Below are 15,389 nucleotides of genomic sequence, written 5' to 3'. Positions count from 1 at the left end.
GAAATTCCTATTCACAAGATGGAAGGATTATCTCGCCAACTGAAAGGAGGTTGGCCACCTCCCCTCATACAAGCCCCGCCATCAGGTAGCAAACTAGTGCGTCGTATCCTCCAATCATTGGCAGTAGGATGAGATGCCTGCCTGTCACGCGGCTGACAGCACGTGATGCGCTGAGATATATAGGTCTCCATCGTCATCCTTTTCGCATGCAACTTTCCCATATTTCATCGCATAGCAACGACCCAGTTCGGCGTTCATCATTCTTACAATGTCTTTAAATCTGTCATCCCATCGGAAAAAGGCTTTGCTTATCGGTAGCCCCTACGGTGGTCTCCAAGGCGTTTCTAACGACTTGAATCTCATGTCAACCATGCTGGAAAACAGAGGGTTCACCATCACTAAATGCTTTGGTGAAAAAGCGACTCGGGATGGTATCAGAGCGTACTGGTTATCCCTCATACAGTCACTAGATCCAGAGGACACTGTTGTCCTATACTACTCAGGTCACGGATCCGTTGTGAAGGCGCCCGAAGAGGCACCAGATAAAGTGAATTCACCGCGACCCAGGTATCATCAACTGCTCGTTCCAATGGACTACCATGAAAGCCCAACTGAGGACTTTCGTGGGATACTCGAAGTTGAGCTCATAGACCTCCTCCGCCAAACGACGGATATTACGACCAACGTCACGGCCATCTTCGATTGCTGCCATGCGGCAAATATCGCTAGGGACCCTATTAATGCTCGCAATCCACGTTACAAGTGTATACCGCGGCAAAGGCTTAGTTTATTGGGGTACATCGAGAGACTAAAGCAAGAGGGATACTTGCAAGGCGACGTCGACGCCGAGGAAAACCCGCACGCGGTTCGGATATACGCGTCTGATGTCCACTCTTCAGCCTATGAATACCAAAATAATGATGGCATACAATACAGTATCATGACTGAGTTCTTGGTCAGTGAGATTAATAAGTTGGAAAACAGGTACTCGTCGTGGAAAGCCACAATGGCAAAGGTCAGAGAGCAAGTGGCCAAGATGTTTCCCTCTCAGCGTCCTCACGTTTGTGGCCCGCACCATCGATTGTACTTTTCAATGGAGGAACGGCGATCGACTGGCTACCATCTTGTCACGAGAGGCGACAACGTCATTCTTCAGGCAGGACGACTGGCTGGGGTGAACATTGGTGATGAGTACGCTATCTGGCCGTCTGGGCGTGGTGATCATGGAACGAGCCTCTTGGGAGAGGGTACAGTTTCCAGTATGTGTGGATCCGAAGCTGCACTCCGCGTCAAATGGCAAGGAGATGCTATCTTGCCTCCAGGAGGAGCATGGGCATATCTCCAAACAGCTGCCCCAGTTCCCACGTGGCCAATTCAACTTCCAGAAGGATTGAAGACACTCGATGCAGCTATCCTGGAATCCACCATACTTCGACGTTGGAGGCCCGAGGAAAGTCAGGATCCATTGTTAACGATGGAACTTCGAGACAAAGAAGTTGTCCTATATAACACCGAAGGCGTTCAAGTTGGGTGCATGAATATCTCAAGCAACCATTTTAGGGACTTGGTCCAGGCAGCTGAACAGATAGCCTGCTCGCAGCATCTCCTCAACCTTCAATGCAATGATGATCGAGAGAGATTTGTGCATGATCTTCGGATTTCTCTGCGCCCCTTGGACGAAGACGGTGTGCGCATTCCCGAGGAAGGCGAAATCTACTTCCGTCTAGCGAACCACGGCCCTGAGAGACTTTTTGTCCACGCTTTCTATGTCAATGTGGCTGGTATTATTACACTGATTGAACAAAGGTCGTTTGGAACTCGTGAGAGCGCAACATTGGGCGAGAACTGGTTGCGGGTAGACAGAGGTATACAACTTATGTGGCCCGTTGGGGTGCCTCGGACGTGCCCAATCACCGAGCATATGGTGCTCCTGATAACGGATCGAGACATAGATCTGAGTGCTCTTGAAACAGGAAGCGCACCACTGCGCAATGCTAAAAAGCCCGTGGAGCTTTCTCGAGTTCGCTATGACATTGTGCATGAATCGTTCAAGGTTATGCCTCGTGCAAAGAACTCGGATGCTCCATCTAGCTAGTTACCTGTGTTCCTTTTATTAGATGAACCTAGTAATTGAGCGGTGGGTGTGTTTATATCATTATGAATGTGAGAAGATCCTACCAGTCCAGCAACCAGCTTATAGCCCATACCTATCAATGTCTTCTGGCCTACCTTGCGTATGTTATACATCCAAAAAGACCATCTATTGGCTCTACCTGTGACTCGAGAACCAAGGGCCATAGATGACCCTTCAAAAATAGAGTGGGAGATCGACCTACTGATTGCACTGGCAAGTCCGCTGGCGTAGCCCCAGCGCAAAAATCAGTGCTTTGGAAGGCAGATCTAGTGTGACATGAAAGAGTAGATAACCACGTAAGGCACGAGTTATGAAATCAGTAGCTGGGTGATTAAACGGCCCAAGCACTTTATTGGCCAAAAAAGAGTATCGCAAATTAGAGGGAAGCATCGTCGAAGAACAACGTAGCAGAGCAAGGAAGCTAAACTAGAAAGGGAAGTTCCTGAAGACCAATTGCAAAGCTAAGAAGTTGGACAATGAGACCAATAAGGAAACAAAGTCGGCAACCAACGAGAAGCGAGGAATCGCCTTAGAATGAGCAAATCAGACGCAAGCAAAGGTACCAGTTTGGTAGGCCAGCTTTCGCTGCTGCAGCCACGTTCCTCACGTGTATACCCGTGGCCGAAAGAACCCCTTTCACTCGTTCCTCGTTTCAGGGCAATAAAGTTCTAGGGAACAGGGGTATCCCCGCCCGCGGAGAATCCCTTTCTCTCACTTCGTTCGTTTCAGGGCACAGTAAGATATCTGGCAAGGTTAATACGCCAAAGTTACTGTAATAATGAATACGTTTTCTGCCAAATTCGTCCCTCCCACAGTTGCACCTCCGACCACCTTGTCCCTACTATCCTACTAAGGCTAAGATACCAAGGCACGATGGCACCGACTCTGCCATCTTCCACGCGAGAGTTCGTCATGACCCCAAGCGAACCTCTAACCATAACTCAGATTTCTGATGCCGCTGGATGTAGCCCACGTTCTTTCACTATGATCCGCAGTAACATGCGACAGTTCGGTGACACTCGAGCGCTTCCCATTCGAGCAGGCAGACCATGAAGTACTGTCTCATAACCCCGATGCTGGAAGCTCTTTCTGACCACTTAGCGGAGAAGCCGATGAGATGCGGTTTTTCTTGGGATGAGTTTGGCACACAGGCAACGACTGCTAGCGTAAGGCGAGCGCTAATCTCGAGCAATTGGTCAAAGAAGGCGACTCGTCAGAGGACGAGACAGCAAAAAAGGATCTGCGGGATTCATATCTCAACAACCTATCCGAATTTCGGTCGCACCATCTAGTATATCTTGGCGAGTCTGGCTGCGATAAACGGATGGCTTCCGAAAAACAGGTTGGTCACCGCTCGGCACTACACCGATCCGGGTCTCCAAATTCCACCGCGACCAACGATACCAGATCTTGCCAGCATACTCCGGAGATGGCATTATTCTGTCACGGATATTCCGAGGCTCAACAGATACGTCGGTTTTTGAGGACTTTAGTGAGGAGCTTCTTCAACACTGTGGGAAATGGCCATAGCCCAGGTCTGTTCTGATGATGGATAACGCCTCTTTCCATCATTCTGAACATTTAGAACAACTGTGCTCGGACGCGGGGGTAGAACTGATGTATTTGCCTAATACCGAAAATTTTAACAGATACGATAGATAATTTGGAGCCTGATTTGAATCCCATCGGGGAGTTTTCTCTGAACTCAAATCCTTTATTGGGAAGCATTGAGGATACTACCAAGACAATCCTGAACAGGGCTTTGATAATTTTCTGGAGTGATGTGTTGAACGACTGGGAGCAAGAGAGCAAAGTGCGAGGGGTCACTTTAGGCATGCCGGTGTCCACATCGATGGGCCGTGAAACTTGAGGAAAACTCCCTTCAGTTTACTCAGTTCTCCTACGAATCGAAATAAATAGGAATAGACTGACCATCTTCATTCATCACATCTACCGTATAGCTATTTCTCCGATAAGACACTTCTAGTTATCTCCGTGACCACTAGTTTCAAACTTCTCACCCATTCGGTGATCTCACAAACGAACCGGCGTGCCACCCCCATTTTGACGCATTGTTTAATAAAGAAGTCTGGGTCCTGGTCAATGCGGATCTGGTTCAAATCAAGGCCATTTGCGAGCACCAGATCCCGTGCCTTCCGAATATCATCCTTAAGAGTGCTGGGGCTGTATATTCATAGTATAAAATGCATAAAAATTATTGGAATGAAAGATTGGCTTCTAAACAACGTCAGAGTTGCGCGACTCGCTAGTTGTCGGACAGTCCTGGAACTATGTACAGTGTGGGTGTCGACGAGAACAGTGTCAAGTGAGGACAAGCCGCCCGACAGGGATGATCCTCAAGGAGTCTGGCCCTGATTTTGTATACTAGTAGAAAAGCTCCGTTCGTTGAATTTACTGTGGATTTAAATGCGATAGGAATAAGTTGCACATTGATCATTCGCGATGGCTTATTACAAAGCCATGGCGCAGCTGAAATTTATAACCAAGAGTCGCCAAGCCTGGCTCTGGGAGCCGACTCATGTACTGACATCAACAGATATGTGAACAAGACATTGATATGGATAATCGGATCAGAGCAATTTGACAAATCCACGCCACAAGCCTTTGGATGTGAATATTCCCCGGGGATCAACCGCCTTCTGGATTCCTCGCAGCCTCTGCAAATTCTCATCACCATACCCAAGAAATACCGTGCCGGCCTGCGCCGCCGATGCGTAGTTGATATACTTATATCGGCTTGCAACCCCCAAATTATTAGCAGTGGTATTGAGTCTCTCAATGGTGTTGGCCGTCATCCGATTAACGTCGGCGTCGTTGGTACTTTTTGTCCATGCCGTCGAGATAAGAATCACTTTCAGATGGATCAGTACAAATGCAGGGGAAACTCAACCTTAGGATATAGAGTATGACGTACAAAAAAGAGGTTCGTCTCGGTCGATCCCCAATGCATTTCCACCTCGCTGTTTCATAGCCTTGATAGCGTTCCTCTGCAGCGGGTAGGAAATGAAGCTGGGAACCAAGCCAGGGACATGCTTAATGGCTTCCACCTCCTCTTGAAAGATCTTGAGGCCCTTCGACAATAATGAGCGCGATGGAGCCACACTTAGCGTAGCAAAAAGGTGTCTGCAAATAAAATTGAGTACACTGCATCTCAGGTTGGAACTCTTTCTGACAGAGCATACCGTGTAGTTCCCATCGAATCGGTCCCGTCAACAGCTTCGCTCATGCGACCAATGTTCGTGTTTCTACTCAGCGTGGGGATGCGATTAATAGCTGCAAATACGGGCGGATTCCAGACCGGTTTCCCGTATCGCTGGGTGCCACTCAGTGTGAACTGGTCACTTTCAGAGCTGTATGAATAGTAAAGATCGTATCCCATTTCCATATCACTGCTGAGGCTTTTGTCTGTGTATAAGTCGTAGACTTTGTCGAGAACTTGGTTTGACTGATTCGCACTATATGTTGTCATGCTGGTAAAGACAGGGCCTTGGGAGAAAGTTCGAACAGTGAAGGCTGTGACAATTCCGAAGTTATTTCCGCCGCCACGGAGGGCAAAATAGAGGTCAGGATTGCGCTTCTCTGAAGCGGTCGTGATCGTTCCATTAGAGAGGACAACCTAGGCTGGCATGTCAGTGGTTAAATAATGAATGGCCGATTGAAAGTACTACGCACCTCATACTCGTAAACGTTGTCTAATGACCATCCGTACTTGTTAGAGAAAGGCGACGTTCCTCCACCAAGGGTGAAACCACCCATGCCGACACTGCCAACTCTACCGCCAACGAAAGATAAATTCCGAGATTCCAGAGCCTCGTAAACTTGGATTGTAGTCGCGCCACCACCTACACGCGCCCTGGTATCCCCTTGAAGGATCTCGACACCGCTCAGACGATTGAGATCGATAGTCACTCCACCGACTGAGTTGGAATCTCCCGGGTTTCTGGAGTGACCCCCTCCTTTCACTGAAAAGTAGCACCAGTGAGACACGAGAGTATCGAGTATTTCGGCAACATCGTTGGCCGACGACGGTTCAACCCGACAAACCGGGTGAACTTCTTGCTGCTTCGCGTCCCAGATCGTGAAGTTGTCATTTTGCGGCCAGTGGAAAGCGGATCCGAAAGCTGAGGAAAGCTGAGAGCACTGGAAGCATGTCAGTAATGGGCGAAAACAATGGCATTAGGCGGGACGTGCAGCTTGTTTGCAGTTGTTAGTCACGGCCTGTGTCGACGGGCCGTTGGCTCTTTCGAGTACAGGTGCGGTGGCATATCCCGTAGCAACCAGACACGCCAGGGGAGCTAAAAGTCGGATCATTATATGAAGGTGTCACTAAGATATATGAGTGAATACCAGGATGAAAACTATTTTGTCTGATGCAGGAAATAGCTCGCATTTATAATGCATTTCGGCAGGACCAGCTCCAAACTGGATATCCCCTCGCCGATCGAGCCTTGCAAGAAAGGATTACCACATCTTCCAGGTTTGGAATACCGGTCCTACTGCAGATGCAACACTCTCCATTTGCCAAGCAGTGCCGAGGATGATCTCAATCCCATACTTCATGGAGACAAAGCTTCCTGGTGTAAAGCGGCTGGGCCCGAGGGGGCCTTAATATTTACGCGTCATATGCCCAAGCCTCAGTGGCGGCGTAAACTCAGGGTCTCATTTGCACATATGGTTGCCTTGAGACAGTTCAGATCGAGAAATGCTACCATGGGCTCGAATACAGGTAATTCGGCTAAACTTCGGGCTCTTTCAATTCCATCTAGGGCAAGACGTGGAGGCCCCGTAAAGGGAAATGGTGAGACTAGGTGGCAAGCTACCACGCCGTCGAAGAGAAAAGACGCATCCTTCATGAGCGAGTCTGGGATCGTCGCTCTCTTGACCTTGCGTACCAATACCAAGGTAGCTCGAGTCATCTGTCTGTGGTTCCATCGATGCTGTAATTTTAACGATCAGATTTTCAGTAGGCATTTGCTGGGTATCCAGTCAATGCATTTACTACTGCTGGCTAATAGTTACTTAGTAGTACCAACAGCCTGAGGCGCAGGCTATTATGGATTCGCCACACTATCGACCAATCATACAAAATTTGTCATCAAATCGCGCTCCCCACATTTACGGGCCAATCAGGAAACAATTGTCATCAAATTGCAGCCAAGCGATTGAGGGTGGATCGATCCCTTTCATACTGAGTCTTCGTATGCCCACTGGCAGCTGCAAAAGGGACTTTAGGGTGAGTCCGAAAGATCACCGGTTGCAACCCCCTTGTGCATTCTCGACTGGCGGATCCATGCGGTTTCCCCATCCGGCTAGCTTCGCTTCCTCGCCGCGCTCTGCCCGCCATTCCCTCACGCCTGCTTCACCTCTCTCTTTTCGTGTCTTCTCTTAGTTACGCAGTCAATGCATGCTTCTATGTTCCTCCTTCCGAGCTAACAGCTTTCCATAGTGCGAATATAGGGATGAGCCAAATTGATACTCACATCGACTGGACCCGCCAATGACAAGCCGAGTGTCATCCATTTGTTTGACTCAAATGCCAAGCAATGCCGAGAGGGGCGAAATCCTGCCAGAAGCCGGGATGATTCAGAGAATGTCCCTATCTCCGGTGGTCTCGGCAATAACCTTAAGGTATACAAGACCCGTCCATGCGAACGGGTTTTGACTACACTAGGCTCACTGGATTTCTCCTTCCACTGGCCGCCCTTCCCCCGGCTTTACATTCGCCCACTGAAGATCCATCACCTAGACAGAACAGCGCGGTAAAGCGACCTTCGAGCTGCCGAATTTCCTTTTCGCCTTGCCGCAGTCAGTCCGTTACTATTCAACTACTTCGCAAGCATGCACCTCTGCATGTTCCTGTCTTCGCTGCTTTCCGTGGCAGCCATCGCTTCAGTGGCCGTGATCCCAAATTTGCTTGATATTCAAACAGAGCAAATTATGCACTTCTCGGCATCGAGATAGCACTAGTCTGCTCGTATACTGCGGCTGTCAACTGGTAAGGCAGAAAGAGCGACATTTGATTTAGTCTCAACTCCAGATGGAAAGGCTCTTCGTACAGTTTAGATACGGATTCTGTAATCAGTTCGTGTTTTCATGCGCAGGCTTCTTTCTCTTCACGATGTACCTGATGATTATTGTAATGCGTAAACTCCTCCATGAGTTCTTCCATGTCAAACATGCTTGTGTCTTCAAAGCTCTGTAGGCCATCACTCTCCTCTGGTATGGAAGATGTTTGGCTATCTGCAGGAACGTAACTAGTCTGGGAATCCTTGATTTCAAGATCGAGTTCCGGTTCCTCCTGCCACTTCCTTTTTCGTTTGATACAATTGGAACGAGGCTCTTCAATGGAGTGGGCGTCGAAGAAATGGCGACGAAGGCCCGAGGTGTCATGATAATCCCTTTCCTGGCAGCATGGATGTGGACAGATGAATGTAGTTGAAGCTTTCAAAGCCTCAAAATGGCTGTCGATGTGATTGAGAAGTGTTGACTTGACCAGCCATTGTTGAAACCTCTCATCCGGTTCTTTCCCTTCATCGCCCAAGCAGAATGGACAGAAGCCAGGTGCAACAAGGGTATAACGGAGCGTTAAAATACCACATCGAGGATGTAGTTCATTCAGATGTGTTTGACAATGGGTCTTCCACTCTCCTTCACCGCAGCAGATATTTGCACAAAGATAGCAGAATTGAACAAAATTACGCTGTACCCGCCGATGTGCACGCTTCCCATTGCCATAGCGCTGTTGGTACGGTGAGCCACCCAAAGATTGTCTTTGACACTGTAGGATGTGTTTCGCTCGCCTTTGCATTGCAATACTACGATTATTAGTTAGTACGACAGCGTAGAAACTGATGGCAAAGACTTACTCTAGAATAGGCATGGAGCAGAATGGACAGCAATTCTCCACTGGATAGAGTCCTGGATAGTATACCACGCGCTCCGTGGATATACAGAGTTTGACCATATCATCCAGGCATTGTCGCCCGATGACGCTATCCAATGTAGCCTCTTTAAAAAGTGCTTCTCGAAGCCTTGCGCGCTCTGGGAGGTATTTCTTGAATATCTGAAATAGGGATGTTTTATCACGCTCGGTGAATTCATTTCCAGATATGTATTCGTCGTAGGCAGAGTGCCACCATTCTTGTATAAAATTCTTTTTCCAAGCTAGGCGCAGCTTTGATTTCTTGCTGTAGAGACTTGTGCGCTCAGCATCAAGATCAGGATGCATTAGAGGCTGACCCGACATCTGAGACGTCAAGAGATGGATTTTCTCATTTATCATTTTGATTTCGTCTGTATTCTCGAATACGTCGATAGAAGCTGCGTCCAGTTTCATTGGGGCATTGGGGTCTCGATGGTGAGCCATACTTTGCTCCATGTTTCGGCATTCATAATCTGGCTCCAAGTCATAGACAAGGGCCTGAATATCCAATGACTTTAGCACAGATTGGTATTTGATGTAGGTATCATGATTCTGATGGTCGAGGGCCTGGCCACGAGTGGCTTCCGAAGCCTTGGCTGAATGGCATCAGTAAGGGGTGGTAGAATTCAAGTAGAAAGCACTTACGATCGATGCAATTCGCAACATTCGCACGAATTCCATGCACACGCAGCTGGTCTTTGAAGCACTCTCGCTGAGCCAGGCTCGTAAAATTATGCCGCAGAGAGGAGAATGTCAATGCCCTTGTGGGAAGGGGACCATCCGGGGTTACCATCCTAAAAAAAGGGAGTCCTCTTTTCCCCTCATCCCATTCAAGTGTATACGATTCCCTTCCTTTCGGGGGTCTTACTGCCAGAACTTCTTCTGCCGTCCTGAGTCCCTTGAAGGCACCATCGGCGACGCCATGCACTATGACCCAGAACACAAAGTTGAATCCGAGGATCGGGTTTTCCCTGAACCAATTCTTGGGTCTTCAAATATTAGGTTAGTCATCGAGAATTGGAAGAGTTAGGAATCTTACAAAGATCCGTCGTCTTTATAACGCTTTCCTTTCAGGAACTGAGGATCAATCGTCACCCAACGTTTGAGCTCACCATCTTTCGAGCTCCATTTCATGTTAAAAGTGAGGTGCTATCAATTCTCCATCAGTTTGGCAGTTCTAAGTTGGGAAAGAAACAGGAAAGGAAGGGGGGGGGTAAGATCCAAACAAACCCTGTAATAAAGACACTCGTTGGTATCACGATAGTCACTTGACTCCACGACAGCGCCCGCTCTCGAGCCTGAGCCAGCGAAAATTGCGAGGGCGCTGCCTGTTTGAACCCGAGCCCGCTCGTGTCTATAGTCATGCCAATCGTCCCCGAATAGGCCACGAAGAAGGTAGTCTATATCCTTAGCTGTAACCATGTATCGTTCCCGCGGCTTTGTTGTAAGCTTATACTTGACAGTCAGGTCCTGCCTGATGTACTAAAAATGGTCAGCGAATACCTTGTGCGATCTTTTATACCTGCCTTACGTTGAGAACATCTTCCTTAACTGGGCCCGGTAGAGAGCGAGAAGTTTCTCGCTCCCACCTCGACGTGAAATTGATGAAGTTCAGACATGCAGATTTCTGTGAGGGCAATTTTTTCCTTGTGGCAATGTAGTCTTCTGCAAAGGATTTCAACAGCTGCGGGGTGGGATCGGGCTCCTCTTTGGAGAAGTTGGCGTTTGTCGCTTCATTACGAGAAAGTCTCCATCTGTCGCATATTGATAAGCCTCAACGATCTAAGATGATATATTGATTACCTACAGTGCCCAGTTTAACACTGTGTTCTCATAGTTGCGGAGCGTAGCTGGAGCGAGTTGCTTATGGCAGATAGTATTGACCACTTGTTCCCGCGCGTTCTGATACTCGTGGGTGAAACCACGTGACGCGGCACGTGCCTTCCTCTCGTCCAGCTTCTTTTGTATCTCTTCTGGGTGCATCTTCGGTCGAGTAGCTGAGGAAAAATGAATTCAGGAATGGCAGACTGAACTTGCGCCCTCAGGCGTTTCTTTTCTACCATTGCAGCAGATTGGGAGAACGCAACGCACCACAGTGGGTATTCTCACCCCTCTCACCCTGTTCTCACCCGCTCTCACCCCGTTCTCACCTCTCTCACCCCAGTCTCCAGAATTCTCACCCCTATCACCCGCACTCACCCTAACACAGAAAATGACGCTAATTTAAGATCCAGGGCTCTTTGGCTATTGACTGCGTTTAGTATGTGGCTTAAGTACGGCTGAGCGGACGGGAAGCCCTGTTCTCCACACCCTATGGTCGTATGTATCAGAAAAGGCTGGAAAAGGGAATATATCCTGCCCAGGCAGAGAATGCTTTGTTATTGACAAGATTAGGATTAGTGCGCAACAGACAAGGTGGGACTGGGCAACCTTAATTTCCCTCTGTCATCTATGGACGTACCAGTCACACCATCACCCCATCAGCGAGTGTGAAATGCAAATAATTAATTGATGCCATATGGACGAGTCTCACTTGAAAGCACTAAACATTGAGCTCCCAGTCTTTAATTTCCTCAAAGTTAGCATGCCACGTCTTGTACCCAACCATCCTAAGGCTCTTCAATTCATCAATGAAATTGTTCACCATCAGTTTTGGCTTCCTGGCTTTACCAGTCCCCTTTCATCCTCATTGTGCAGTGGTCTCTTAGAACTCTTCGGTCTTCTTCGATTTCCACTCCACAAACCACGTGAGGCGTTGACATTTTACTCCCTGGTAGATAACCTCTTCAGGTAGCCATGCTATATGTTGACTGAGAATTCCGGATGTAGGGTTGGAAGTCTCTTCATTTCTGTCAAAAAAATTCTTCAAAATTGGCAATTGACACTCCCTCTTTTTTTCAGCCCCCAGAGATTGGATAGGAAAATAAACTATCCAGATTTCGTGTATTCTTTCAGAGTAGGGATCCCATGGGACTATGATCCTTTTTCCAATGCAACAGTCGGCTCGATAAATAGTGTGGATTTCATCGCTTTCTTGGTAGAGAAATTTATTTTCGTTGCTGGCAATTGTGTCTGCTCTTTGGAAGTTGTTTCGCTGCAATTCCGATGCCCATCCTGTTGGTATATCCCTTTATCGGCTTCTTTCAAGATCGTCTGGATTTGAGGTCTTACCGATGATAATCCACAGCCTCTGTGGAGTTTCCGTGGAGCAAGTGCAAGTAAAAGTGATGTACCGACACCTCTCAGCGCCTTTGACCTCCTTGAGGAAACCTTTCACTCACTTTGCGGTTGACGTGTCTCAATAATCAAAGTCCAGCCATTCGAAAATTCGGCCGAGTTTAGCCTGCACGCTTTGTCCGACTACCGGTATTTGGGCGGCGACGGACTGCTTCCTTTAACTTCGTGTGATCGGAATGGCTTTGCTTGGGAATGCGGAGAGTTGGAGTTGTGGACATTTTTAGTTTCAAACGGTGAACTTGTGAATTACTAGATTTTTTTCCTTTCGGGGTTTAGTGCCCCAATTCGCCGTCGTAATACTCTAGCCACCGTAGGCGGCATGCGGCGGGAGGGTATCGAAGCTGCGCCCTGCTCTCCGCCCGTTTTCCCTCACCACACATCCCTATCAAACCTGACCATTCGCCCCGAATCCTTTCAACGGTAGAAACACTTTCCAGACCAAAGCCCAGTCCCTCTAGAGCACCTAGGTATAGAGGCAACTCGGATTGTCCACTAACATTTTTCTATAGACATCACTGCCCATCCAACGCTGTAATTGTTTCATAATAACATGATTATCAATGACTCTAAATGCCTCTTTTTGTTCCAACTTCTCCTTTGACCTATTCTTTCCTTCTCCGGTGTGTGGCCAGTCACTTCCCCAAATGACCTGATCGGGAATTTCCTGGGAGAAGGTCCGAACGATGAGCTCCAGATCGCTAAAGTTCGACGAAATCTCATTTGACATGCGATATAGCCCTGAGATCTTCACATATACACAGGACTGCTTTGCTAGCAATAGTAATGATTTGAAACCGGGTTGTAATGTCGAAGATGACTGCAAAGAAGAAGGCAACTTGGATGGGCCAAGCATGCCCCCAAGGTGGTCTGCAATCACCGGAACGGGGAGATCAAGAATAGTCTGATAGAGATCTGTTTCGAGTCAGTATACTTTTTCTTTCGCTGGGTCTTTTTATATAAAAAAGAATGATTGAAACTCACGGTCCCATGACCACCCTGGGACGAACAGTTGGATGATCCAGCCAGGCAAGTGACAAATGCGGTCCGCAGTTTTTTGCAAAGCGAATACCAATTTGTCAATATTGACTTCTTTGCCATCTGCCTGTAGGTTCAAACGAATACCTCGCACACCAATCGTATGCATGGTTGCCAGTTCTGCGTCGGTAACATTATCAAGATCGAGCACAACGATACCAAAAGCGTCGATATTTTGATCTTCTAGTCGCTGCAAGCATTGCATCATGACTGAACAGTCATTCTCGTACGGAGAAGGCTGGACTAGCACCAAGGTGCTATTTTCAAAAATTTTCGATAAATTCTGGTTGAACGCTATTAATTCCTCCAGCGGTGCATCCTCGGGTGTGTATGCCCTTCCGGGTGCATACGGCCCCAACTTTGGGTCAAAGACATGTACATGGGTGTCGATTGCTCTGGGAGGAATTGATGACCTAGAACAACTAGATGTGACACAGTGTGAGATTGTATAAACTGACTGGTTATTTGAGTCGTTTTCATGGAAGCTGCCAGTGCTTGTTCGAGTTGCCATTTTATCGCCAATGTGTAGGAATGTACTTTCAAATCTTGGAGCATGAGTAGTAGCTAACCGACTTGGTTGTGATATAACAAAGCTCGGAAGACTAATCTTCTGAAACCGAGCCATTTCGGGGATATCGGATAACTTCCAAGGTCAGATAATGGGTCCGCGAGATAATCAGTGAGCATTTGAATGTGTAAACGTTGGCCCATCGGCAAATCCGAAGCAGTTGGCCGATCGCGGACATCCCAAAATTTCGGATGTATCCGATGAAGAGCCCCACTGCCCTCTTGAATTAGTACCTAAGTCAGCTAGGTCATTTATATCTTGCTAGCGACACAAATCCAAACGGAGCTTCACATTCTGAAAATGGCACAGTTGGCAGTTAATGGTGCCCTAGGCTTACAAGATGCTGTTGAGCAGAAGCGGCCAATCCCGTACAAGAACTTGGCGGTCGGGGCGGTTATGAACATCTTCCAAGGCAAGTTTACCATATGTGATTTTATTGGCAGCCTGATCTTTTTCTAATTAAAGCAGTCACTACTCTTGGACAACCGATGGAAGTTCTCAAGACTCATGTGTGTGTCTTTGTATAATAGTGGGCCCAGGCAATTCATCTGACGATTTGAACTACTCTAGCTAGCAGCGAATCGAAAAGACACTTTAAGACAAGCAGTTCAAAAGACTTGGGCTCGCGGATATGTGCCGGCTTTCTACCAAGGGCTTATTCCCTGGGTATGTGTCTCTTCCTTATTGTGCACATCAGGCAACCCTAATCGCGAGCATTTCAGGCGTGGCTGGAAGCTTCCACTAAAGGTGCTATTCTGGTGCTAGTATCAACAGAGGTCGAGCATCAAGCTCGCACAAAGTTGAATTCCTCTCCAACACTATGTGGTGTCTTGGGTGGTATTAGTGGAGGCATCGCGCAGTCTTATCTCACTATGGGAATGACAACATGCATGAAGACGGTCGAAGTAACCCGAACCAAAATTGCTGCTGAAGGCGCCAAGGTTCCTGGAACAATGGATACCTTCTTGCATATTCTGCGCGAAAAGGGAATTCGAGGTGTGAACAAGGGTGTCAATGCCGTCGCCTTGCGGCAAGTCACTGGTTGGTCGTCCAGGATTGGCATCTCCCGTTTTGCCGAAGAAACCATACGGTCTGTAAATGGGAAGGACAAGAACGAAAAGCTCAGATTTGGCGAGAAGATCTTGGCATCAACCATTGGCGGTGCACTTAGTTGTTGGAACCAGCCATTCGAAGTGAGCTCATATATACAGTGATGGATATGGCATCGTGATAGCTAACTAAACACATAGGTCCTTCGAGTGGAAATGCAATCAATGAAAAGCGACCCCACACGCCCGGCATCTCCGACAATTGTATCCACTTTCAAACACGTTCTTGCAACCTCTGGCTTCAAGGGCTTGTTTCGTGGGGTAGTACCCCGCATTGGAGTTGCGGCGTGGGCTACGATCTGCATGGTAGGATTCGGCGACACCGTAAAGGACATGGTAAACCGCACATGATTTCATATGGAG

At 47.9% G+C, this 15,389-nt stretch overlaps 6 protein-coding genes across 6 annotated transcripts; 2 read left to right on the top strand and 4 right to left on the bottom strand.

Moving 5' to 3' along the window:
- Nucleotides 1-268: 268 nt before the first annotated feature.
- On the top strand, nt 269-2,095 carry N7533_010989 (uncharacterized protein; the record flags this gene model as incomplete). Its single annotated transcript, XM_057107639.1, has 1 exon — nt 269-2,095. The coding sequence occupies one exon, from the start codon at nt 269-271 to the stop codon at nt 2,093-2,095; it is 1,827 nt and encodes a 608-aa protein (XP_056955017.1).
- Nucleotides 2,096-4,725: 2,630 nt separating this feature from the next.
- Nucleotides 4,726-6,466, bottom strand: N7533_010988 (FAD-binding oxidoreductase; the record flags this gene model as incomplete). The annotated part of the gene is made up of 5 exons (XM_057107638.1): nt 4,726-5,006; nt 5,070-5,278; nt 5,338-5,771; nt 5,828-6,295; nt 6,371-6,466. The coding sequence occupies 5 exons, from the start codon at nt 6,464-6,466 to the stop codon at nt 4,726-4,728; spliced, it is 1,488 nt and encodes a 495-aa protein (XP_056955016.1).
- Nucleotides 6,467-8,246: 1,780 nt separating this feature from the next.
- N7533_010987 (uncharacterized protein) lies at nt 8,247-11,074 on the bottom strand (the record flags this gene model as incomplete). Its single annotated transcript, XM_057107637.1, has 7 exons — nt 10,885-11,074; nt 10,609-10,831; nt 10,416-10,559; nt 10,117-10,226; nt 9,723-10,066; nt 9,022-9,673; nt 8,247-8,925 (listed from the first exon to the last, which is right to left on the bottom strand). The coding sequence occupies exons 1-7, from the start codon at nt 11,058-11,060 to the stop codon at nt 8,247-8,249; spliced, it is 2,328 nt and encodes a 775-aa protein (XP_056955015.1). The 5' UTR covers nt 11,061-11,074.
- A 707-nt stretch (nt 11,075-11,781) lies between these two features.
- Nucleotides 11,782-12,532, bottom strand: N7533_010986 (uncharacterized protein; the record flags this gene model as incomplete). Its single annotated transcript, XM_057107636.1, is given in 4 exon segments — nt 11,782-12,191; nt 12,249-12,347; nt 12,359-12,427; nt 12,442-12,532. The coding sequence occupies 4 exon segments, from the start codon at nt 12,530-12,532 to the stop codon at nt 11,782-11,784; spliced, it is 669 nt and encodes a 222-aa protein (XP_056955014.1).
- Nucleotides 12,533-12,777: 245 nt separating this feature from the next.
- N7533_010985 (amidohydrolase 2) lies at nt 12,778-13,761 on the bottom strand (the record flags this gene model as incomplete). The annotated part of the gene is made up of 2 exons (XM_057107635.1): nt 12,778-13,226; nt 13,296-13,761. Coding segments are annotated over 2 exons (915 nt in total), but the record flags the coding sequence as incomplete, so codon positions are not given.
- Nucleotides 13,762-14,217: 456 nt separating this feature from the next.
- Nucleotides 14,218-15,377, top strand: N7533_010984 (mitochondrial DNA replication protein; the record flags this gene model as incomplete). The annotated part of the gene is made up of 5 exons (XM_057107634.1): nt 14,218-14,344; nt 14,386-14,426; nt 14,488-14,583; nt 14,640-15,110; nt 15,168-15,377. 5 exons carry the CDS (start codon nt 14,218-14,220, stop codon nt 15,375-15,377), a joined length of 945 nt encoding a protein of 314 aa, XP_056955012.1.
- Between the last annotated feature and the right edge of the window lie 12 nt (nt 15,378-15,389).

Source organism: Penicillium manginii (genome assembly GCF_028828005.1).
Source record: "Penicillium manginii strain IBT 31320 chromosome Unknown utg000008l:1.0-3226943.0:1.0-3228205.0, whole genome shotgun sequence".
Lineage (NCBI taxonomy): Eukaryota > Fungi > Ascomycota > Eurotiomycetes > Eurotiales > Aspergillaceae > Penicillium > Penicillium manginii.
The sequence above is the reverse complement of the archived record's forward strand: the minus strand, read 5'-3'. Positions and strand labels throughout refer to the sequence as shown.